Here is a 25,153-nt window from a genome sequence, read left to right as displayed (position 1 = left end):
GAGAGCAAACCTTCATTCTCTTACCTGGGTGGTTGGGAGTGGCAGTTCCCTGTAGAATTAATTGGAGAGAAGATCTTGGGACACTGGCTGATTCTTAAATCAGCTTACCCAGGTCTCATTTTAGACGATCCCTCCTCCCCATTGAACGATACCTAGTACTGGCCTATCCATAAACTTTTTGAAGATACTCTGATATAAATTGGGTTGGATCTTAGCTTTCCTCACTCATGGACTAGGTTTCAATTTTCTCAGGCCTGGTAAGTCAGTTAACACTTGAATATATTCTTTATAGCTTCTAAAATTTTATTTAATTTTTCCCTATTTCTGTTTTTTTCCATGTAGATGGAGTTTTAGCTCTTTCTCTGCCTATAAATATAAACTTACCTTTAGTTTTAGTGGGGTTTTGAGAAGAAATGAAATTATGTATGTTCAGTCTTACATTTTAACCTTAGTAGCTGCCATATATTTCTTGAAATGAAATTAGAATAAGGCATTTGTGGCCTCCTTGAAGCAATTCCAGGTTTTTTTGTAGGCCAGGATTAAAGGTTTTGGACCTGGATAGAGATATAGCTTTAACTTGTTTTTTTTGTTTTTGTTTGTTTGTTTTTGCCCTAATTGGACCCAAACTAAATTCATTAGCTACTTTTCAAACTTGGTCTTCTTCCAGAATTCCTACTCTCAGTAAATGAAAACCCCATTTAGCTCTTGACAAATGTATGCATCAGTAGTGTCACTCTTCTGTTTAAAATTCTTCAGGGTCCCTTAAAAAAAAAAAAAATCTTCAGGGGCTTCCTTTCCTTCCTAGATTCCAGACCAACAAACATCCTTACCCTGGTTCCAAGATCTCTCTGCATGACCTTGGCCCAGACTATCTCACCAGCCTGCTAGCTCCTGCTCTTATGCCCTTACTCCCTGTGCAGTAGCCAGAGAGCCCTCCTTTTTAGGTGTCTGAGGAGTGAGCAGAACCACTTTGTCCCTCAAAGTTTTCTGGGCCTGTGATGTCATTTCCCTGAAATGCTAGTGCTTACATTCCCCTCTCCACTGACCATCTTCCTATTTGCTATAATGCTACAGACTTAAGTCCAGTGCTTTTTTTTTTTTTTTGTCCATTGCCTTTATTATATGCTCTCACAACATCCTCTGCTGCCTCTTATAGTGTTTATCATAATTGTTTAGATTAACTATATTCTAATTGTACAGTATTTGACCCCTCTACTAAATTAAAGCTCTATGAGTTCAGTGACGGGGTCTGTCCTGCTCGCTGTTATTTTCCCAGGCTCACGTACAGTACTGTGTGCACAATAAATACTCACTGCTTTACTAGTTTTTAACATCTCTTTCAACTCTAATTTGTTTCCCAAAGGATCTCTCTCTTCCATGCATTTCTTTTTGTGTTGAGCTTTGTTTTTATCTCTACTTGACACTTATCTCAGTTGCTTCCCTCTATCCATTTTTTTTCTCCTTACTGTCTGTAATGTGGAAGTATCTTTTGATAGGTGAACTCTCATCATCCAAATATTTGCTACAATGACTTGGAGATTTTTAACCTAAAATTGACTGTCCAAATTGAACTGCCATTAAAAGAAACTCGCATGTGTGTTCTGGCCAAAAACATTAAGTTGCACGTGAATTGGGGTAAGAGAAAGTGGAGTAGGCTACCATCCTGTATCAGTTGTTTTCCCAACAGGATTGTATTTCGTGATCATGTTGTTTAAAGGTTTCATGCAATCGAAATATCTTTTAAGATAATGGAAAAGCCTGTGAAAAGTAGGTGAGCCAAGGAGGATTAGTAAACCTCTTATAGTAGGAGAAATGATGGAGATGATAAAGGTTAATGAGAGACCAAAGAAAGACAAAAGATATAAGCTTTGCTGTGCATATGTCCCCGTGTACTGTGTACGTATGCTTGTGATTCTTACCTATTTTTGAGAAATGATAAAATTATGGAAGTGGTGTTAGTTTTAGAAAGCCTTGTTAATTTTATTTTGTTGTGCCATTTGCATTCACTATGCATCTTAACTGAATACTTATTTACCTTACAGTACGTGTTAGCAGTATAAGAGGAAAATGTAATTTGTATCTGATACTGTATATTGTGCATAAACATACCCACTAAAAAGTTCATGAAGTATTAATAATTTTGCTTGTTTATTTTTAATTTAGAAGTTTTGGTGCATATAGATATATACAATTGGATATATATAGATATATACATTAGATATATAGATATATACAATTGGAATATTATATAGATATATACAATTGGAATATTATATATATGAAGTATTAAGAATACTTAATATTTGGGGAAGTAAGTTAATTGGGAGTTTTAGATGAGCTTGAACTAGATTATTCTTTTTTTTTTTTTTAAGATTTTATTTATTTATTTGATAGAGAGAAATCACAAGTAGATGGAGAGGCAGACAGAGAGAGAGAGGGGAAGCAGGCTCCCTGCTGAGCAGAGAGCCCGATGCGGGACTCGACCCCAGGACCCTGAGATCATGACCTGAGCCGAAGGCAGCGGCTTAACCCACTGAGCCACCCAGGTGCCCCTAGATTATTCTTTTTTCACTTAAAATCAGAATATAGTCTCCTGTTACATGAAAATTTGCTATGCAGCACATTTGCAGGCATGGATTAGGTTTGGATAAGAAGGGTGTCAGTTCTATTTGTATTGGAGGTATTGAAGAGAAAATGGTAAATACTTCCTTTTACTGCTGTATAGTCTCATGTTGTAGGTATTTGTTCCCTCCTCCCGATTTGAGGTCAGTGGTTTTTGATAAAAAGAAAGGATTTTCACTTCTTATGTAAGTCAGCTAAGTTGTGTCAGGACTGAGCTGACTGAATTGGGTTGTCGACTTAGCAGTGAGTGACTGATAGGATTCTTTAGAGAAGCCTATATTATCTCCTTGATAGTTTTCACTGTAAGCTCAGTGATTTGTGACTCAGACAGGTTACAATTCAGAAGAGATGCATATTTAGCTCTCGAATTCTAGCTCAGTTGATACTGTGGAAAGAGGTAGAGCTATTAAAATTTTTTAATGCTGCCAAACTCTTGATAGGTTTTATTTTTAAAATAAAACCAGCCTTCTTTTGCTCCTTTGGATAGAGAGATACTGTTACAGTATTGGCTGTATAACCAATTGCTAAAACCTCAGAAACTGATCTCTCAATAGTAGTAAACTATTTACTCTTTTTTTTCCTTCTCCACTAAGAATCACATTCCTTTTAAAGCTCTAATTCTTTCCCGAGAGCAGCTGCCCCTAAAGGAAAGTGATGAGATTCAATTCAAAAAGAGACAAGCGTGGGGGTATATTAATATAGGAAGAGGTACTAAATATAACAGAAGAAATGAGTATTACATGGTGTTTGAGATTGATTCTTAATATAGTCCATTTTTCTACCAGTAGCAGCAATATGAGACGCAGAAATGATCTTGAGTTTTGACCATTTCTGTAAGATCATGGTTATGTTTTAGGGGAGAGATTAGTATCTTCTTAGACTTTTCTTAAATTTGCACAATACTTGGCTGTTTAAGAAAAACTTGCATGTAGACTTTTTTTTTCCCTTCTAAGGATTAGTATATAAGTGAATTATTTTGAGTAATTTGTATTTTCCTGTTTAGGTGAGAGTAACTGTAGATGTAAGCGGTCCTGTTGGGGTTGAAATACAAGCTGTGATTGACCATCATCTGTCACCTGAATGTGGCCTCATTCACAACATTCCATTCAGTTATCCAAGCCATGGAGCTGCTTAAGCAGTATTTGGCCCTGTGTGGGAATTATGAGACTTAGTCCTTCTAATGCATGTCTGAAAAGCAGCAGAAAACCGTGTCATCTGCTCTGTCTGCTCTTGCACGGCACATGGGACCAGGTGCAGTGCAAACCATACTAGTGATGTGGAAGGGAGAAGTAAGGTGGAACCGTCATAGCAATTGTTTCCCATCCTGGTCACCTTCTTTAAAATAGTTAGATAATAGCATCCAATTAAAATCAGTTCTTCTAAAAAACGAAGTGTTACCTTTATCAAAAATCTGATTGTCTACTATAAAGGTCAGGCTCTCAAGGAATATATTACATTGTTATCAGGTAATTGGTAGAGCTGATGTCAAGTCCCAGGCTTAGGCCCAGGTGCTGCTGAGACTGAGAGGCAGGGAGCAAAGGGACCCTTTGCAAATTTTAGCCTAAAGGAAATCACTCACCAGAAAGAAGTGTCATGTGATGTCTCCTACCTGCCCTCCCTTTATCTTAAAAAGGGTAATGGGCAACCGAGGGGATTTAGTGATGAGCCACCAGTGATCAAGTAGCAAGGCAATTAAGCCTCCATAGTTAAGAAGGAAACATATGTGCCTGGCTAAGCATAAAAGACACAATATAAATTCATTTCAACAAATAGTTATGGTCTCCTAGTGAATTTATGATAAAGACTAAAATGTATTTTCCATAAAGGCAAACATTTCTGACCTAGTAATGATTTTTATATCTTAAACAAACTGAATCATTTATTACTTAGTATTCTTATTATTCACCAAGGTGAGTGTGACCATATTTAAATCTACTTGGGCCATCAGTTTGTAGGCACTGTAATGTCATTTGCCAGCCCGAGGGCTCATTGTGTGTCAGGACAAAGCAGAGTTCATAGCCAATAATTTTCATGTTTGGGTAGTTATTTTAAGAAGACTTTTGTTTGCTTATTCTGAAAATAGGTATTTTCTGACATTTTGACAGGATATGGAGGGTAGAAATATAGGGAGAGGATAAAATAAAGAAAATTAAACTTTATTTTAATGTCCTGGTTGGTTTTGTCTCTCCTTTCAATACTGTAAGAATGAAAGAGAGTGACTTAAAATATATTGATGTAATTGATGGCAGCCACACCAAGTATTGAGCAGACAGCATTGACTTGTTTATAAAATTATTTGGCCATGTATCTAACGTCAGGGACTAATGCTAAGCAGCATGTTACAGTTACGGACATTATGATGAAGAATTGTCTTCGTGTGGCAACTCTAACATTTCTGTTGCAGCAGAAATTGCCCATAGAAGATAGCCAAGAATAGACCATATTTTTATAGCTGTATGGCAGGGCAAGGATTTTATTCTTTATTAGAAAAATAAAGAACTATCTTTATAAATACAGTTTGTTAGTTGGCCTATGAATATAAATGATATTTAAACTTGAACTTCTGTTAAAACTGTTTTTAACATTTTGGTGAAGAGAAAAACAGTCCTTTGTGTAGTTCGGGAAACTGACATATTCTTAGCTAGTTTGAGTAGCATAGGTCTGTTGTAAAGTTATTTAGATGTATTTTTACTTCTGTAAGAAGGTGGTCATTCCAGTTGCAAGACTTTTATAAAGTAATGTTTATATTTTCACTTTGAATTTTAACCAAATTCAGAACGAAAACAAGTCTGATAATTGAAATTTGAATGTTGGGAAGAACTTGCATTAATACACTGAGTTGGCTCTGGTGTGGAAATAAACACACACACACACACATGAAAATATAGATCTTTCTAAGTAGTTCAGAGCTATGCAGTTTATAACAACTACATGCTTCCCTTTTAATACATTAAAATCTTGCCTGTATAGATAGATTTCCCAAAGCTTTGTTTTGTTTTTTGCTTTTTTAATTTGTCACTAAGAATCAATGAAAGGCTATTGAGATTAAATGAAACATTGGGGTATGCATTAGTTGAAAGAGTCTCTCTGTAGAATACTCTGTAAAGCTTGCTTTGGATGGCAGTAGATAGGTTTTGGATTTTACCAATTGCATTTAATTTGTAATGTTGGAAATTATTTATCTATTTATTTAGATTTTATTTATTTGACAGAGAGACACAGCAAGAGAGGGAACACAGGCAGTGGGAGAGGGAGAAGCAGGTTTCTGGCTGAGCAGGGAGCCTGATGCGGGGCTCAATGCGGGGCTGGATCTCAGGACCCCTGGGATCATGACCTGAGCCGAAGGCAGATGCTCAATGACTGAGCCACACAGGTGCCCAGAATAATGCTCGAATTTTAAAAGAACACGTGGCTAGTAAATGATGTGATTCCAAAATCAACTTAGATGAACTTCTAAGGAGCTGTATGATACAGAAGTAAAATTTCTCACAGCTGTTTTTTCTTTGAGATTCTCTATTTGGGTCATGGACTTGTTCTTTCCACTCTCCTTATCCCATTTCTGCTTCTAATCAGATCCCTTTAATTCTTTCCTACTGTAAATCTTTTGAGATGCTTTCTAAGTCTGGAAGAGATAAGAAAATGCTTACCCTCTAAAAGAAAAGTTACAGTGAGACAAGTTATGGATTATACCTAGTAGAATTCCCAGCTCTGTCATACCATTTTGGTTCCTCATCTTTGTCAAAGGATGTGACGGGCCATGATGCTCCCTTCTCTGGTTACGAAGAAGGGTTATGAGGAAGGGTTATACACAAAAAAATTATTGCTGTTGTTTCTTTGCCAGGTAGTTACTAATTTATATTAGTACTTGAGGAGGCCCAGGGTTTGCCTTTTAATTGACAGATAGACTAAGTAATCTGGTATTTTGAATGCTGTTTTGAGGTGATTTGGATATAAAGGATTACAGTGAATCCTTCTAATTCATTTCAAATTCAAAAGTTTCCCTTTAGGTTTTCTGTATTCCTGTTTTGAAGAACTTTGTTGCATTCTTCTCTGCCAAGTTCCTATTTCAAAATTAGGCTCACATGATCCCTTTCTTTCTATTTCACTGTCACCTGTCTATGACCCTAATTATTCCATGGCAGGCCATTACATTAGCCTCCCATCCATTATAGAAGGCCTCTGATTTTCTCCTGCTTACTTCATCTTAGCAAGCTCTTGCCAGATTTCCTTAGGATCCTCATTGGCTTCCTGTGTCTAAGCTGTGGTTTTTATTTTTTATTTACTTATTTATTTATTTATAATATTTTATTTATTTATTTGAGAGAGAGTGAGTGAGAGCATGAGGGAGGAGAAGGTCCGAGGGAGAAGCAGACTCCCAATGGAGCAGGGAGCCTGATACAGGATTCCATCCCAGGACTCTAGGATTATGACCTGAGCTGAAGGCAGTCGCTTAACCAACTGAGCCACCCAGGCACCCTAAGCAGTGGTTTTTAAAGTATGGTCTGTGGAATCCTAGACCCCAAGGATCCCCCTGATCTGTTAGGTTAAAACTATTTCACAATACACTTGCCTTTAATAAAAAACGAAACTGTATGGACTTTTGCACTGGTGATGGAAAAGCAATTATGAGTAAAACCACCAAGGCAGTAGTAGGAATCCTGGCCATGGCTCCAGACTGACAGTGGTCATTGCATTCTCCTCTGCCACATACAGGAGGGGAAAACAGCTAATTTTCAGAAAACCCTTGAGAACTCAGAGAAAGTACTTAATTTTAATAACTCTCAACCCTAGAGCTCACGTCTTTTTAACATTCTGTCTGATGACATGAGAAGCGCCCATGAGCTGTATACTGAAGTATGACGGTTATCACAGCAGAAAGCGTTTTGTGCAAATTGAGCTGCAGGCTGAACTTGCTGCTTGTTTTCATGGAACACCACTTTTACTTCAAACAACAACAGAAAGACAAACTGTAGTTCTTCAGTTGTGGTTATTTGGCAGACATTTTCTGGAAAAAGAAAGACATAAACCGCTCTTGTAAGAGGAAAAAACCCAACAGTATTTATTGCTAATGATAAAATTCAAGACAAAAAATGCTTGATAGCTTCCCAGTGAAGACTTCTGTGAGAAGGTTAAGACTTTTCTGAAGATTAATGAATGTGATTTTTTTATATTAAATAATGAAAAGTGCCATAATTTGGAAAATCTGCAAAACTAAAGCAGTGTTTTGGAAATGATCAGTGTCTGATGTTAAAACCTCATGCATATGGGTAAAAAAATAAAAAATCCATACAAAGGTAAGGTACAGCAATGATTTTTAAGGTAACATGAAAAGGTCATTGCTGTGGGGTCCGATTCCATATTTTACTCACTTTTTAAGAAGTATCCTCTTGTTAGGCTTTTGTATAGTATTAAAAAAGATGATCCACAATTATCTAAAAATGCTATTAAAATACTCTTCCCTTCCAACATACCTGTGTCAGTCCAGAGTTTCTTCACATACTTCAGCCAAAAACAACATGAAGCAATAGATGAAATGCTGAAACGAATATAAGGGCCCAGCTGTCTTCTCTTCAGCCAGACATCAAAGAAGTGATTTGCAAAACTTAAAACAGCATCACTCCTCTCACTTATTTTTGTTTGTTTTGGAAAATAGTTATATTTAATTTAAAATATGTTATTTGTATTAATATATAATAGGTTTCTTTTTATTACCATGAAATGACTAAATATTTTAAATATTTCTCAGTTTTAACTTCTGGTATGGTAAATATTGATAAATATGGCCCATACAAATAAAAACTCTTTGAAGTCCTTAATAATTTTAAGAGCTTATTTAAAAAAAATTTTTTTTTTAAGATTTTATTAATTTATTTGACAGAGATCACAAGTAGGCAGAGAGGCAGGCAGAGAGAGAGAGAGAGAGAGAGAGAGGAGGAAGCAGGCTCCCTGCTGAGCAGAGAGCCTGATGCGGGGCTCCATCCCAGGACCCTGAAATCATGACCTGAGCCAAAGGGAGAGACTTTAACCCACTGAGCCATCCAGGTACCCCAATAATTTTAAAAGTTTAAAGAGATCCTAAGACCAAAAGAATTTGAGAATTACTAGTTTCCATGATAATAGCCAGTCTTAGAGAAGTGCTTTTCAAAGGGATCCAATGAGTAACTTGTGATTTTTTTTTAAGATTTTATTTATTTATTTGAGAGAGAATAGGAGAAAGACTCCGAGCAGGGGTTAGGATAGAGAGAGAAGGAGAAGCAGGCTCCTCATTGAGCAGGGAGCCTGACTCAGGACTTGATCCCAGAACCCTGGGATCATGTCCTGAGCTGAAGGCAGACACTTAATCGACTGAGCCACTCAGGTACCCACCTCTGATGCTTTTTAATGTTTCTAAAATTATTCAATTTTTGTAATAAAGCCAGCATCCAATGCCCTTTACAGGGCGGGGACAATGAAAAGTGAATTTTTTTTCAGTTTTGCAATTACAATTCTTATTTTAATTCTGTTATCCTTTTCTCTAATGAGCTTTAGACACTAAATATAATTGGAAGTCAGAAGTTCGAAGTATGTTACTAGAGCTGAGAGGGAGAGGGAGAGGGAGGAGGTAGGGGGTAGGAAGGAGGGAGAAAGAGAGAAAGAGATTGATATTGATTGATTGACTGACTGATGGATAGTATTGGTAAGGTGAGCCTGTCCTGTGATAATATAATCTTAATATCTAAGCTTTACAAGTATACTGTTAATTCATGTAAAGATGGAAACAAGGACATGATAGAATGAATGGATTAAATCTATATGGTATTTTAGAATCTTACTTTATCTTGTTATTTAAAATGTCTTTTAAACCTTAATCCAGAAGTGCTTAAAATAACCCCCCAAAATCACTTATTCTAATTTCTCTCTTGTTTTCTTCTTTGGGGTACATTCTTACAAAGTGACCAAAAAGTGGGTATTAGATAATAAATGTGAAACTATAAAATTTATAATATGGCTAACCAGTCTCATCATTTAGACAGAACTTTTTTTTTTTTTTTTTTTTTTTAAATACAGTGGTATTACTCCCTACTTCATTCTACCTTTAGCACTGGGGAGGAATAGTTTGGGGACCCAAAATGCTGTGTGAGACATTGTGTTGTTTCCCAATACCACAAAGAAACCAACAACAAAGCCGAGGTTGGAGGAAGGGAGAACATGAAACAGTGAGATTTTAGGAGAATTATTCAGGATGACACAGGGAAGGGAATTTAGGCTTTCTTAAATTCAGTGCTGATATAGATTTCTATTTGGTCAGCAAATCTGAGTTATGCTATAAATGTAGTATCCTGTGTTCTAATTTTATTGACAGAGCCTATCAGTGTCTTCTTGCTTAGTATAGATCCTAAGATTACTGTTCAAATTAAATTACAGTGGGCAGCTTAGGTCACCCATGGCTAACTTACGTAAGCAGGTTAGTCATTTGAATCAAAACTTGTCTAGGCCACAAAACCACCACATTTCCACATAAAGTAGGTGCACCCCTCTCCGTTGAAGTGGAGTTGGTATTTGACTCTAAAAATAGGCCTGCATTGTGGTAAAAATCTAATCCATTTGTTTGTCCAAATCATGTGAAGAAAATCAGCTTTGACATGGCTTTTAAGCACAGGCAAGTATCTTTTCTATGTGTCAAAAAGGATGAAGAATCATCTCCTTTCAAGCTTTTTGTGATAATTCCAGGACATTCTGAAGTCTTAAGGAAAACATAAAAATAATTTTAGATGCTCTATTGGAATACAAGGGGAGAGTTGAGGGCAGGGAAGAGAGTTTGTGTGCTGGAGAAGCTATAGTTATGCTGCGGTCCGCAGTGAAGAGAAAACAGACCCCGGACAGTGGGGGCGGCGGGGAAAGGAAAGCAGTGAACTAAAATATGGTAGCACGTCCAGCCAAGCACCAGGAACACGGGTTCTGGGACCAAGTTATTTGTAGGGTAGTTGATAAGTTCCCCTAAATATGCAGAACAGCAGGGTTAGATAGATGTTTAGAGAGCAAAGGAAGGAGCGCTGAAGAAAATAGTGGTCACACGAGGCAATGCAAAAGGAGAGACCTACCCCTAAGTGCCCTAGTTACCAACTTGCTTATTTCCGACAGAATTCCAGCTGTAGCTTTGCATATTTCGGGGATTATAGCATAAGATATCTAGGACAATATTTGTATTTCCTCCAAGCCAGGACCAGCAAGGCCTATATTGTCTTGTGATAAAAAGTCTTGTAGAAAGTAATAGTAATGAAAACACTCATGTAATAGATAAAATATGCTCATTTATGATTTACAACTCTCCTGCTGTCATCATAGGTTGTTTTCTGATTTCTCCAGTTTGAGATGCTCCTCTGGCGTAGTAACTACATAGTAATAAATAACGTCTTTAAAATTATCCCTTCAGTATATTCTTGACAGGAATTAGTCCTTCATGGCTGAAGAACTTTTAATATTCAACTGTTATAAAAGGCTTATTTAGTGGATCCGATGTGTAGTTTTGATTAAGATGTGTTGCAAGTTTTGCAGCAGCCCAAATGAATGAACAGTTCATTTAAAAAAAATTTAAAGTAACAAAGTGAGAGTAACCACTTGGTATTTAGTAGGAAAATGAGATGTTTGAGAAGAGCCAGACCTTTAACTCTGATGTGCATCTCCACCTCTAAGAGACCTGATGGTAATATGTTTAGATCTTTTCTAGAGGAAATTGCTCTCTGGGTTTTTAAGATCTTACTGGCCTCTAGTGGTAATATGATGCTATAGTTTCGATATTTTTAATTTTTACACGTGACTAGAGGTAAAGCCATTTTGAAGACACTGGTTGATAATAACTTCATTCTCTGTCTGGGGTCAGCAGTACTCTCAAAGTGTATGTGTAACGTCGCCTTCTTCCCGAAGACGAAAGACTCTGTCTTTTGTTCTTGTCTCTGAGTCATCCCCACCTCTTTATTTGAATGATGTTAGTTTAGCTGTGGAGCAACCTCCCATTGTTTTAGTACTTGTGCAGTGGTGATTACTGTGTCAAGTTTGTGCTAACAATTCTTTCTAGTGTTTCAGCCTTTTTTTTCTTCAGACTAAAGCGCCAATTTCCCCCTCTGTTTATAACAGTTTATTTTCTTCAGAGGGAGTTAAGTTTTCAACTTAGCATTTAGGTTCATATTTAAAACTCGTTATTTAATTCAATTTTGAAGAATCTTACATTTGAACTAGTCTACTGAGTAAGCATGATACTGGTTTCTCACTTTTGTTTTTCATATTTGTCACTCAGATGTCAAGGGGCCACCCACCCATCGTCTGTCTTGTGGCCAGTCACCCTACACAGAGACGACAACATGGGAGCGGAAGTATTGCATCCTCACAGACAGCCAGTTGGTGTTGCTCAACAAGGAGAAGGAGGTGAGATGGATATTACTGAGGAAAGCTACTTCTCTTTCTGACCAGATTCCTGAAATCTAGTTTTTATGTGCATTTTGATATGTGACATTTATAGAAATGGAGAATGGAGGCTGTGTGAATGATAGATTATAAATACAGGCATACCTTCTTCTATTGACCTTCACTTTATTGGACTTGGCAGATATCACATTTTAGCAATTTGTGGGTTTGTGGCAAGCCTGTGTTGAGCAAGTCTGTTGGCGCCATATCTCCGTAGCGTATGTTCATTTCGTGTCTCTGTGTCCCATTTTGGTAATTATTGCTTCAGGCTTTTTCATTATTGTTGTATTTGTTATGGTGATCTATGATCAGTGATCTTTGATGTTACTGTTATAATCATTTTGAGGCACTGTGAACCATACCCATCTAAAATGGTGGGTTTAAGTGATAAATGTGTGTGTTCTGATGGCTCCACCAATGGCTGCTCCCATCTCTCACCCTCTTCTCTGGCTACTCTGAGATCCCTGAAACACAACAATATTGAAATAGGCCAATTAATAACCCTACCATGGCCTCTAAGTGTTCAAGTGGAAGGGGGAATCTAATATCTCTCACTTTAAGTGAAAAGCTAGAAATGATTAAGCTTAGTGAGGAAGGCATATTGAATGCCAAGTGAGGCCAAAAGCTAGGCCACTTGCACCAAACCACCTGATGATTGCAAAAGAGAAGTTCTTGAAGGAAATTAAAAGTGCTACTCCAGTGAACACAGGAGTGATTAAGAAAGTGAAACAGCTTTCTTACTGAGACAGAGCAAGTTTCAGTGGTCTGGAAAGGCTCGAACCAGCCACAACATTTTCTTCGGCCAGAGCCTATTCCCGAGCAAGTTTCTCTCTGTGAAGGCTGAGAGAGAGGTAAGGAAGGTACAGAAGAAAACTGGAAGCCAGCAGAGGTTGGTTCTTGAGGTTTAAGGAAGGAAAGGAGTCACCGCTAGTATATGAAAGTACAAGGTGAAGCAGCAGGACCTGATGCAGAAGCGGTAGCAAGTCCTCCAGCAGATCTAGCTAAGATCATTCCTGAAGGTGGCTACACGACACAGCAAATTTTCAGGATAGACAGAACAGTCTCCTATTGGACAAAGATGCCTCCTAGCACTTACATAGCTAGAGAGGACAAGTCAACCCTGGCTTCAAAGCTTCCAAGGACAAGCTGACTCTCTTGTCAGGCGCTCCTGCAGCTGGTGACTTGAAGCTGCAGCCAGTGCTCATTCCCCAAAACCCCAGGGCCCAGAAGAGTCATCCTAAATCTACTCTGCCTGTGCTCTAGAAACAGAACAATAAAACCCAGATGACAGCACATCTGTTTACTACACAGTTCCCCAAATATTTTAATCCCACTGTTGAGATCTCCTGCTTAGGAAAAAAGATCCTTTCAAAATATGACTGCTCCTTGACAATGCACCTGGTCCCCCAAGAGCCCCGATGGGCACGTAGAGCAAGATTCATGTTGTTTCCATGCCTGTTTTCATTAATGCAATGCCCATTCCACAGCTCGTGGGTCACTGGGTAGTTTTGACCTTCATGTCTTATTCTATAAGAAATACATTTCCTAAAACCATAGCTGCCACAGACAGTGATTCATTCCTCTGATGGATCTGTGCAAAGTAAATGGAAAGCCTTCTGGAAAGGATTCACCATTCTAGATGCTGGTAAGCATGCTTGTGACTCCTGGATGGGAACAGGTCAGAATATCCATATTAACAGGAGTTTGGGGACGAAGTTGATGCGAACTCTCACGGATAGGACTGTGAGGTATTCAAGACTTCAGAGGAGTGAGTAACTGTGGCTGTCATTGAAATAAGAAGAGAACTAGACTTGGAAGTGGAGCGTGAAGATGGGACTGGATTGTTGCAATCCCACAGTAAAACTTGAATGGATGAGGAGTTCCTTCATGGGGATGAGCAAAGAAAGTGGTCTTTCTTTCTTTTTCTTTTTAATTTTATTTATTTGACAGAGTGAGAGAGATTACAAGCAGGCAGATAGGCAGGCAGAGAGAAGGAGACAGGTTCCCTGTTGAGCAGAGAGCCTGATATGGGGTTCAATCCCAGGACCCTGAAATCATGACCTGAGCCGAAGACAGAGGCTTTAACCCACTGAGCCACCCAGGTGCTCCAAGAAAGTGGTTTCTTGAGAAGGAATCTTCTGGCGAAGATGCCATGAAGACTGTTGAAATAACTACATAGTATTTAGAATATTATATAAACCTAGTTGATAAAGCAATAGCAGGGTTTGAAAGGACTGACCCTAGTTTTAAAAGAAGTTCTACTTCTTTGGGTAAAATGCTATTACAGCATTGAATGAGACAGAAATTGTTCAAAAAAGGAAGAGTCTAATGCTGTGGCAAATTTCATTGTCGCCTTATTTTAAGAAATTGTCACAGCACCCCATCCTTCAGCAACGACCACCCTGATCAGTCATTAGTCACCAATATCGAGGCAAGACCCTCCAACAGCAAAAAAGTTTATGACTCCCCGAAAGCTCAGATGATGGCTAGCATTATTTGGTAATAAAGTATTTTAAAATTAAGGTATATGCATGGTTTTTTTTTAGACGTACTGCTATTACACATTTAATAAACTACAGTATAATGTAAATGTAACTTTTCTGTGCACTGGGAAACCAAAAAATCCATTTGACTCGCTTTGTTGTGGTGGTATGGAACGGAACCGGAAATGTCTAAGTAAGTCTAAAGGGTTGCTCGTGTCATAATAGCCGGTTGTCATGGAGGAGGAAGTTCAACAAGATAGTGTTGGAGTTTCACTGAGGAACAGTGAAATAGATATTGAGTTGAGCGATTTGAAATGAAAAGAAATTTGATTGGTAGACCTGGCTCCAAAAGTTTCTCGGAAGCATTGTCAGACACGATGTCAGTGTAGCTGACAGTAGTCAGTGTAATAAATGGCACTTTCAGGGATTAATTGAAAGAGGTTTAATGAGGGCACTATTGACAGAGACATGGGCAGCATAAGGGACCCACCAAAAGTGTTAAGTGCCATGAACTAGTGACAGCAGAAAGCTTATTTTCACCCTAGACTTTGAGGACCAAGGAAGGGAGCAGTGCTTCTGGAAACCAGAGAAAGGGTTGCATGAGAGGGCTGCTTGGCAGTCGCTGTGGTGCTGCACAAAAGAACACAGCTTCTACACAAAGATGGCCGGCAGGGAGGAAGCAAAGGAGAAGCAACACTCCAGCTCTTTTCCTGCCTTCTGATTTCTTGCCAGTTGTTACCTACTAGCCAAATCTAACGAGGCAAGAAGGAAAAAGACTGCTCTTAATGTGTTTTGTGCGGTTTGCTTTCTGAAATACACAGCAAGGAAGAGAAAGGCAGTGAGTACATCTGGAGAGGCTGATGATGTAATTAGCACAGGCATCAAGTTCTAGGTAAATTTTCTGTCCTTCTAAATGAAAAAAATCCCTTGAATTTCTCATATACTGTTTACTACTTTACTCAAACTGTGACAGTATGTAAGTCCTTCCACACCCAGATAACTCACTTGCTTATTGGTGATTTAACAGAGAGGTGGTATCATTCTGGTTTGGTTGGTCCATAACCCTGCTTTACTACCCACCTCCATAACATAAAAAAATGAATGAAGATGATCTTGATAAAGAAGAGGGATTGATGGGAGGAAAGGGGAAGTAAAGGTCTAGCTCAAAAAAAGACAAAAATTACTTGCCAAAAAGAGAGGTAAGTACCTAAAAAGCTGTAGGTAAACTCTCAGTTTAGTAAGTCATCCTTCCTGAGAAGTGAGTTCAGGGGGAGTAGTGAACAATAAATACATTTCTCAGCTCTCAGCTGTGGATCCCTAGCTCCCTTTTTTCTTCTCCTCCCTCTCTGTCCCTTTTCTTTTCCATTCCTTCTCTTACTCAGCCGTCTTTAATATAGTAAAGCGAAGATCATAATGACAAATAATTTGTTTCTTTTATTTTAATAGGCAGTTCTTACTTTTGAGGACCCAGCTGGGATGCTGTGATGCTTATTCTTTTTCTCCAGCCATTGAAAAATCTGCCTTTATTTTGTTACCATCTCCCTACCCATGACTCTTTTCTAGTATTTTAATATTAAGTTTTATTTCATTAAAATAATGTAATATAATAAAGGTCAGCATTTTCTGGGGATAGTCTAGTACATGTTGCTGTGTTTATATTAATATATAGTAAAAATTGGTAGAGTAAATAGTAGTATAGACGATTTTTAGTTATTCAATTTGAATAAACAGATAATTGAAAATGTTCATTTTTACCAACCTGCTTTGTCAGCAAAGCTGTTAATGAGTAATATGAATAGATCATTTGCTAACTTTCTGCCCTTACCTACCTTTCATTCAGTTTTGTACTATAAGAAATTAAGTAGCATTAGGAGAGAGAGCATAAGGTCAAGAAACGTGCCATATTTAGAACCAAGATGAAAGATTACTGATAATTGAGTATTCCAGGCCTGGGCCCTCCTTTGTCTCATAAAATCACTGCCCATGAGAGGGATATCTTTCTAAAACCGTATCTTGCGTACTTTGTTTTTGTGCCAGGCATCCTCAGTAGCCCTGGACTGCTGGGGAACCCCCACACTCCGACCATGGAATTCTCCCACACTCTGTATATGGCTCTGTAAATCCTCTTTTCTGTCCCTGCCTTCTATTCGTCTTAAAATCCTGTCACTATACCCAACCTCTTAAAATCCTGTCACTATACCCAACTCACAGTCCATCATCAGCAAAACCAGCTGTTTCTTCCAGCTGTTCTTTGTAGGCATCCCTTAACTTGCTGGTTGCAAGAGAACCTGTGTTTTCCTTGAGAACACCATCTTCTGTGAGGTCCTGTCAAGCGATGGCTGTTTTTCGCCTGCAGCGCTCATTCCACGCTGCTTGTAGTAGGTGTTCTTCCTCTTCCACGACTGCTTCCTGCCCTCCCTAAGAAGTCCAAATGCTGCATCTCCTCTTAGAGTTATCTTCCAGGCCCCAGCCATTCCTTCTCAGTTTTTGTTGACTTGAGCTCCTGGCTCATTATCATTAGTTTCAACACTACTTTGGCCTTACTTTGTGATGATTCCAAAATCTGCAGAGACACTTCTTCCAACACAGTGGGTCTGAGGTCGGTGACCTCTCTCCTCCAAGAATCTTTTCCTCTGCCCCACTTCATTGCTACAACTTCTTCATATTTTCAATTGCATGAGTTTTACACTCTGATCATCACCTTCTGCCTTTGTAGCTCATCCCGTATTCCAACAATCCTTCAGTCCTTTTGAGACCCATGGTCTGTCAATGCTGTAACCTTTAGTGCCTCCTTAGACCTCTGATATCTCCTCTTCCCTCTTCACCCAGCCTGAATTCCATGTCAACCATTCTGATTGCTCCCTTCCATAATATTTCCTTGCCCTTCTCATGCATTATCATGCTCACTTGGCAGCACAGTAGCTCAGTTGCATCCTGCCCCTTGTCTGTCCTGCCCTGCTTCCATGCAGCATAATGTGTCTGCAGAAGATCCATCATGTTGACGGTCTTTAAACTAATGGCTGCAAACCTCATGTGAGCTGCTCATGCTCCTTGGCAATCACAAAACATTTTCCTAGCTTAATTATTGTCCAGCTCTTCTGAACTAGTGCTTCTCAATCTATGGGTGGTAAAGTGTTTTCTCTACCTGACTGTGAACAAAATCCAATAAAATGAATAGTTAAGTAAACCGAAATTTTAAAAAGATATAAATACACCAAGTCACAATTTTTAATTAGACTTAACCAAAATGAAATTATGACTCAACAAATATCCACAGAATAACCATAACGTAGGAAAAGAAGAAATAAAATTATGAAAAATGTATATGTTTATGGAAAGTGTGCTGTACAATGAAACAAACCCATTGATCATGTAAGGCACACTTTTTCTCAATTTCTATGCTATTAAGTTATTTATTGCAGACAGTAACACTTTACTATTTACAGTTTACGCAAGACCTTGGACCACACTTTGAGTAGCACAATCCGAAATGATTTCTAAAATGATTTTTTCTCAGGGCCCATGGGTGGCTCGGTCAGTTAAGCCTCTGCCTTCTGCTCAAGTCATAATTTCGGGATTAGGCTCTCTGTTCTGCAGGGAGACTGTTTCTCTCTCTCCTTCTGTGTGTGCACTCTCTCTGTCTCTCACTCTTTTTCAAATAAAGAAATAAGATCTTTTAAAAAATTATAAAATGACTTCTTTTTCACATCTCCTCTATTCTAATGCTTTCTCCACCACCCTCTTATAGCTGGTTACTTAGCCGCATAGTTCACTGAGAAAATTCAAGCACCCAGACGAGGACTTCTGCATATATCACTACTACTTACCATGCCTACACATCAGCCAGCAAGCATTTTGCTAGACCCTGATTTGTCTCTTCTAACTATAGCTGATCTGTCTAAGTCCAGCGGTCAACCCCTCCACATGTGCACATTCCATTACTTCTTGCCTAGTCAAGGGTGGATTACTAGCCATTCTTACCTGCTTCTTTTATGTCTTCAGTTTTTTTGCTCTCTACTTGATCACTCCCCATCAGCATGCTATATTTTTCCCATCTTAGATGAAGAAATAAGCCTGGATTAATCTTACTCCTATCTCCAATTTCTACCTCTTTCTCTGCTTCCCTCAAGAGTAAAGATTCTTGAAAATTTTGAAACCCATTGTCTCTAATTCCTCTCCTCCCATTCTCTCTTATACATGAGACCACTCTGTCAGAATTGTTCTTGTTAAGCTCACTGGCGACCTCCATCTCACTAAATTCAGGGGTCAGTTCTCCATGCTCATCCTCTTAATCTGCCAGTGTCATTTAATACAGTTGATTGCTCCTTCCTTCTAGAACCGCTTTCTTCTCTTGCCTTCTATGACCTCATCCACTCTTAGTGTTCCTCCTGCCTCTCTGGAGTCATCCTTCCTTCTGAGTCATCTTTGCAGATTTCTCTTCTCTTTAAATCCTAACAGGGGAGTGATGCAGAGTTTAGTCCTTGGGCCTCACTTCTTTATACTCTCATGCAGTCTTGGGACTTTTAATACCCTCTAGTGCTGTGATTCCTAGTTTTACATCTCAGGCCTATGCCTCTCTCTTCCCTAGACCTATATATCCCTCTCCCATCAAACCCTTACTTGGAGAAATAGTAGTCATCTCCAACATGTCTCACACTGGATCCCTAATTTCCCCTCCCAAACCTGCCAGAGGCCATTCCCATCTCTTTTCATGATAACTCCATTCTTGCAAGTTTTGAAGGCTAGAAACTTCCCCAACTCACTATCTGAACCATTCTGGCATTGTTAGGATTCTTTTTTTTTTTAACCTTATTTTATCTTTTCAGTGTTCCAAGATTCACTGTTTATGTACCACACCCAAGTGCTCCATGTAATACGTGCCCTCCTTAATACCCACCACCAAGCTCTCCCCCCCACCCCCCACCCCCATCCCCTCTAAAACCCTCAGTTTGTTTCTCAGAGTCCACAGTATCTCATGGATCATCTCCCCCTCTGATTTCCCCCAATTCCCTTCTCCTCTCCTTTTCCCAGTGTCCTCCATGTTATTCCATACACTTCACAAGTAAGTGAAATCATATGATAATTGGCTCTCTCTGCTCATCAGCATGTTCCTGCCTCAAGGCCTTCACCTTGCCTTTTCCCTCAAATATTTGTATGAATCACTTTCTCACCTCCTTCAACTCTGCTTACACCTGCTCACCTGTTCAATAAGGCCCACCCTGACCAACCTGTTTAAAGTTGCAACCCCTCATCATATCTCCACCTAAAACTTTGGTTTAATTACTTGCCTCTGATTTTTTTCCCCTATAGCATTTACCACTTTCTGAAATGCCTTATAATTAACTTATTAGGTTTATTGTCCTATTGTCCTATTGTCCTGTCCCTACGAGAACGTAAGCTTTAGGGCAGGAATTTTGTCTGTTTTGTTCATTGTTGTATTCCTCAGTGCTTAGAACAGTTCCTGACACCTAAGTAAATTCTCAATAAATATTTGTCCAATAGAGTTTTTAAAAGGCAAATTATAAGTGTTGATTCTAAATATCCATTTCCTTAATAAATTTTAGAGATGAACCCTTTTCTCTCTTTCCCTTTTATGTTATAAATCTTCCCAGAACATGAGGCTTAATTCCATATTTTTTCTAAAACTAGATAATAAAAAAGGAGAAAAAATAATCTATAAGGTGCTTTTCCATTGTTGAATATTTGATTCATTTTTATTTATTGAGCACCTATTTTGTGTGCAGTATTATGGTTACAAAGATGTAGTCTATTTGGGGACACATTGAGGTAAATTCAAAGCTATAATCATTTGGAACTCGACAAAGGTGATAGCTGTACAACATTGTCAATGTACTAAATATTTCTGAATTATTCATTTTAAAATGGTTAATTTTAGGTTAAGTGAATTTCACTTCAATACTTTTTTTTTCCAAAATTATAAGCATAAGGGAAAGATTAACTGACATATTGCCTGGGTGGGTTGTGATGTGAAATGAAGAATGCCAAGAAAGATCTTACAGAGAAATTTATGATTGAGCCATGTCTTCAGGGACAAATAGAAGCTCAGCTGGAGAAAAGTAGGGAAGGAAATTCCAAGTATGTATAAGGATACAAAGTCAAGAAACATATCTCTTTGGCAAACTGCAAAAGATTCAGAATTTTTGGAATAAAGTTTGCAAGAGGAAAGAAAATAGCCAATAGCTGGCAAGAACCAAATAATAAAGTGCCTTGAAGCCCATGCTAAAGAATTTGAATGTTATTCTGGAAATGATTTAGACCAGGGCAATAATATCATCAGATTTGCTTCTTAGGAACGTAACTCTGTTGATCATGTGGAAAATTGAGTGAAAGGGATTAGAAGGAAGTACATGAGTTAAGACTATTGCAGCAGACCTGGTAAGGGATGATGAAGGGATGATGAGGGTACAAAGCAGATAAAGAGACAGTTTAATACCCTGAGACACGTATGTTCTGCCCTTAAGTTGGAAAAACTGGATTATGTCTCTCCAATAAGAAAATGTAAAGCCATTGCAATACCTGCTCTTTGAATGATAAACTTAATATAGTGTTAATTTCATTACAGGAAAAGATTAGAAACCTACTTTTTTTTGTGGAAGGATCAGAGTATGCTGTCACTTTTTTACCTTTCACCCACATTATCATGAAGAGTGTGACACTTACCTTTGGAATTTTGCATTGAAAATTTAGAGTTCATTGAAACACGGAATTTAAGGAATTTCCTGCTGAAACCACCTAAAAATGCTGTTTTAAACCTTAATCAACTAATCACCAGGGTGTTTATTGCTGTGTTCAAAAGATAATTAAGAGGTTCTGTAAGGATTTAAACTGAAGCCTTAGCCAGGCACTGCTGGAATGTGGGAGGATTATATTAGTCTAGTATCACTCATGTATTCGGTGTGTGGGATCTTTTAGTGCTCCCTCTTAACTCTGCATGTTTCCTGTCAGAAATGGGAACAAGTCTGCTTGGGGGATATACATGGGAAGAGTGTTAAATACACCACTTACCAATTTGAGAATATAACAGAAGGGTAGGTCTGGGCAGAATGCTGAAAGAGAAGTCTGCCAGGAGTATCACCTTGAGAAATGACTCATTGGTTCAGTAAATTGCTTCATGCAAATTGTGCCAAATAGACATTGCTTATGTGTTATGAAATATACTTCCCTGCCCGGATGCCAGCAAAGGCCCCAGCTGGCTTGGCACCAACCCAGTTCAAAGAGGGTGTAGGAGGCCATTTGAATTCCATTTTGCTTGCAAGAGATAAAACCAAGTAAACGAGAGATTAAGGAGTGGAGGAAAGTGGCAGAGAGGACAATCATGAACCCCTTCAGGGTACAGCCAGCATAAAAATACAAAAAGAAAGCTGAATTTGTGTTTCTTTCTTTTGGCAATAATAAGCCATTAGGAAGGATTAATATGGCTCTGTTTTTCTCCATTCAGACTCTACTTTCTGTATTTGGAATTTTGAAAGCTGGATGGTAGTGTATAAGCAAGGTAGTAATAATGCAATTTCAGATTATCTTAGAATATTTTTATTGCTTTTGGAAAGAAATATATTGATGGAAATAGCATTTAGGCTTTGTGCAAACAGCCAGAAATCAACTATTATTTATCCCAGGGTAAATTACTCATGGCATATTTCCTTCAGATCCACTTTCAGATTATTCAGGAGATACATAGTTAGGAGTTACAAAGAATAAAACACAGTTCCTACCCGTATAGCAAACTTTGTTGTGAAAATAAGATAAATATTTTTAAATTTGATAAATAACATAAACTTAGTAGAATAAAATTCTATTAATAAATTCATTTATTCTAAAGGACTGTAATCTGTGTCATTAAGATGCTATTGGCAATGGGACATTACCCAGGGGAGCTTAAGAAAGGAAGAGATTTGATCAAAGTTATGTGTTATGAATATTAATCTGTAGAATGTCTTGAAAAAGGGAGAGATAGGAAGGAGTCAGACCAATGAAGAGATAACCATTCCTCTGATCGAAAAACTGGAACAGTTTCCCAGTGCTTCCTGAATTATGTATGACCTGGTATTAAAACCCTCTCAGTACAATCATAATGTATTTTGGTGTTCTATGTTCTACCACACTTACAGAGGCTCTAGTTAAATTGGCCTACTCCTGTACCAAAAGAAAACAAAAGTCGTAGGTTTACAACTTCTTGGTTTATGTTGGGTTTTTTCCTTTGCCTAACATGGCCCCCATCTCTAACTATTAAATTTTCATTCATGCCTTTGTGGATTGGAGCTATTTTAAGGTTTGGGGATTGACTGGTAAGGTACAAGCTATTGACTTATATGGGATTAGTTATACAAATGAATAATTATAATTCAGTGTAATACATGTAGTAACAGATAAAGATCAATTATTGGAGGAACCTCAAGGAGGTGTACCTTAACCTTCCCTTAGGAAATTAGTGGAAAGGGAAGATTTCTGGAAGAGGTAATGCCTGTCCTAAGCGTTAAGATGAATAAAAGTTTGCTTGGCAGGTATAGATAACAAAAGAGAGTGAGGAAAGATATTTCAGGGTGAGAGAACCAACTAAGCAAAGCACTGAACTACAAAATAGAGAATATATTAGGGAAATGTTTGATGTAAAATCTGAATGAAGCTGGACACTCAGACAGTGGCCAGATTGTGGAAAACCTGGTATACTGTATTAGGGAGTTTGCACTTACTCTGTAAGATAGTTTTAAACACTTTCAGAAGAATGTTTTCCTTGTGGAAAAGCTTATGCAGAAGCCCTATATAGCAGATAAACTCAGAATTATGCTCTGGTTGAAGCAGAGAGATAGCTCCCTGCTGTCACATACTTCATACATACAAACATACCATCATGCCTTGGAAAACCACAGCTGGAGGTGAAGGAGAACAGTGACGTGATCAGATTTGCATTTGCAGATTTGCATTTTGGAAAAACTCTGATGACAATGTAAAGGTTAGATTTAAGGGGCAGAACATCATCAATAAAAAGATGTATTAGTAGTTTGGGTAAGAGATAGTAAGAGGTTTGGGCACCAGCCATGATGGACTAACTGGTACAAGAATAGCCCTCCCATTGTTTAAAAAAAAAACAACCAAACAAACAATAATAAAAAAACACAACCAAATCCATAAAACTAGAGATTATATATATTTATATAATATGTTTTCAAGCATTGGACAATACACAGCCAAAGACAGTGGTCATCTCCATTGCATTCGCTTACTGCTATGTACCATTTTCCAACTGTGCTCCCCTGCCTGAAGTCCAAGCATAGTGCTGAGGAGGCAGAGAGCAGAATTCTATAGGTGAAAGTGCTAGAATCTGCTGGAAAAGATACTGGCAAGTCTTTGGCCAAGGGCCGGACTACACATGCTCCGGGCAAGACTACTTAGGTATTTCAGAGAATGACTGAAGTCTTGAGAAGAAAGTGGAGATTCAAGTGGTTGTCCTGAACAATGACAGAGACCTGACTCCAGTGAGAGACCTCTTTAAAGCCTTACCACCCTAGCTTGAGAGACCAAGAAAGATCAAGCCTCAGACATGTAGAAGTTGGGGGAGTTAGTAAAGCTAAATGATTTTATTTATGTCTCCACATTTATCCCTCCACACCACTTAGTACTGGTGGTCAAGGATTAATAAATGAATAATTGGTGCTAGAGGGACTGAGAGTAGGTCTATGGTTCCCAACTTTCCTTGCACGTTAGAGTGACCTGGGAAGTTTTAAAAATTTCGGTACCCAGGCTTCACTCCAGCCCCTGAACTCAACATGTTTAGGAGTGGTCTAGGCATCAGTGTTTTTACAGCTCCGTTAGGTGATTATAATTTGCAGCCAAGGTTGAGAACCTCTGTCATGGATGATACTTGGAGAAGCTTAGCCAGGATAGGAAGGAAAGAACACTTCAGGGCAGTGATTCTCAGCCCTAGTAAGCACATGAATCAATTGCAGGCATGTTAAAACATGTGTTTCTGGGCTGTACCCCACCCCGCCCCCCCGCAGGATTTCTGATTCAATAGGTTGTGGGTAGGCCCTGAGGATGTGTATTTCTAACAATTTCCCGGGTGATGCTGATGCTGGTGCTGGGGCCTAGATTAGCCACTTGCTTTGAGAGCCACTATTTAAGGAGATAAGAAAGCTGAGGAAGTACTTTTTTTTTTTTTTTAAAGATTTTATTTATTTATTTGACAGACAGAGATCACAAGTAGGCAGAGAGGCAAGCAGAGAGAAAGGGGGAAGCAAGCTCTCCGCTGAGCAGAGAGCCTGATGTGGGACTCGATCCCAGGACCCTGGGATCATGACCTGAGCTGAAGGCAGAGGCTTAACCCACTGAGCCACCCAGGCGCCCCCCACCCCTTTTTAAAATTAAAAAGCCTGTCTAAGGATAGACACCAACATTTTTATTTTATTTATTTTATTTATTTGTTTGTTTGTTTGACACCAACATTTTTAAAGCATTCTTTAGGAACTGCTTTCTTTCCTTTTTTTAAGTAGGCTCCACACCCAGCATGGGGCTTGAAGTCACTATCTCAAGCCTCATGTTCTACCTACCAACTGCGCCAGGCACGCGCCCCAGGACTGCTTTCTTTTGCT

General features: G+C 38.6%; 1 protein-coding gene across 8 annotated transcripts in view; it reads left to right on the top strand.

The window, feature by feature from the left end:
- Positions 1 to 25,153, top strand: part of RASAL2 (RAS protein activator like 2) — a gene marked incomplete at its 5' end in the record, with an annotated part of 358,965 nt that overhangs the window by 159,119 nt on the left and 174,693 nt on the right. For all 8 annotated transcript variants that reach the window (XM_082704136.1, XM_082704135.1, XM_082704134.1 and 5 more), the window contains one exon: positions 11,897 to 12,024. In XM_082704136.1, the coding sequence (XP_082560262.1) occupies positions 11,897 to 12,024 (128 nt within the window). The remainder of the gene's footprint in view (positions 1 to 11,896; positions 12,025 to 25,153) is intronic.

Source organism: Mustela nivalis, assembly GCF_964662115.1.
Source record: "Mustela nivalis genome assembly, chromosome: 16".
Classification (NCBI taxonomy): Eukaryota; Metazoa; Chordata; class Mammalia; order Carnivora; family Mustelidae; genus Mustela; species Mustela nivalis.
This window is presented reverse-complemented; position numbering and strand designations above follow the sequence as displayed.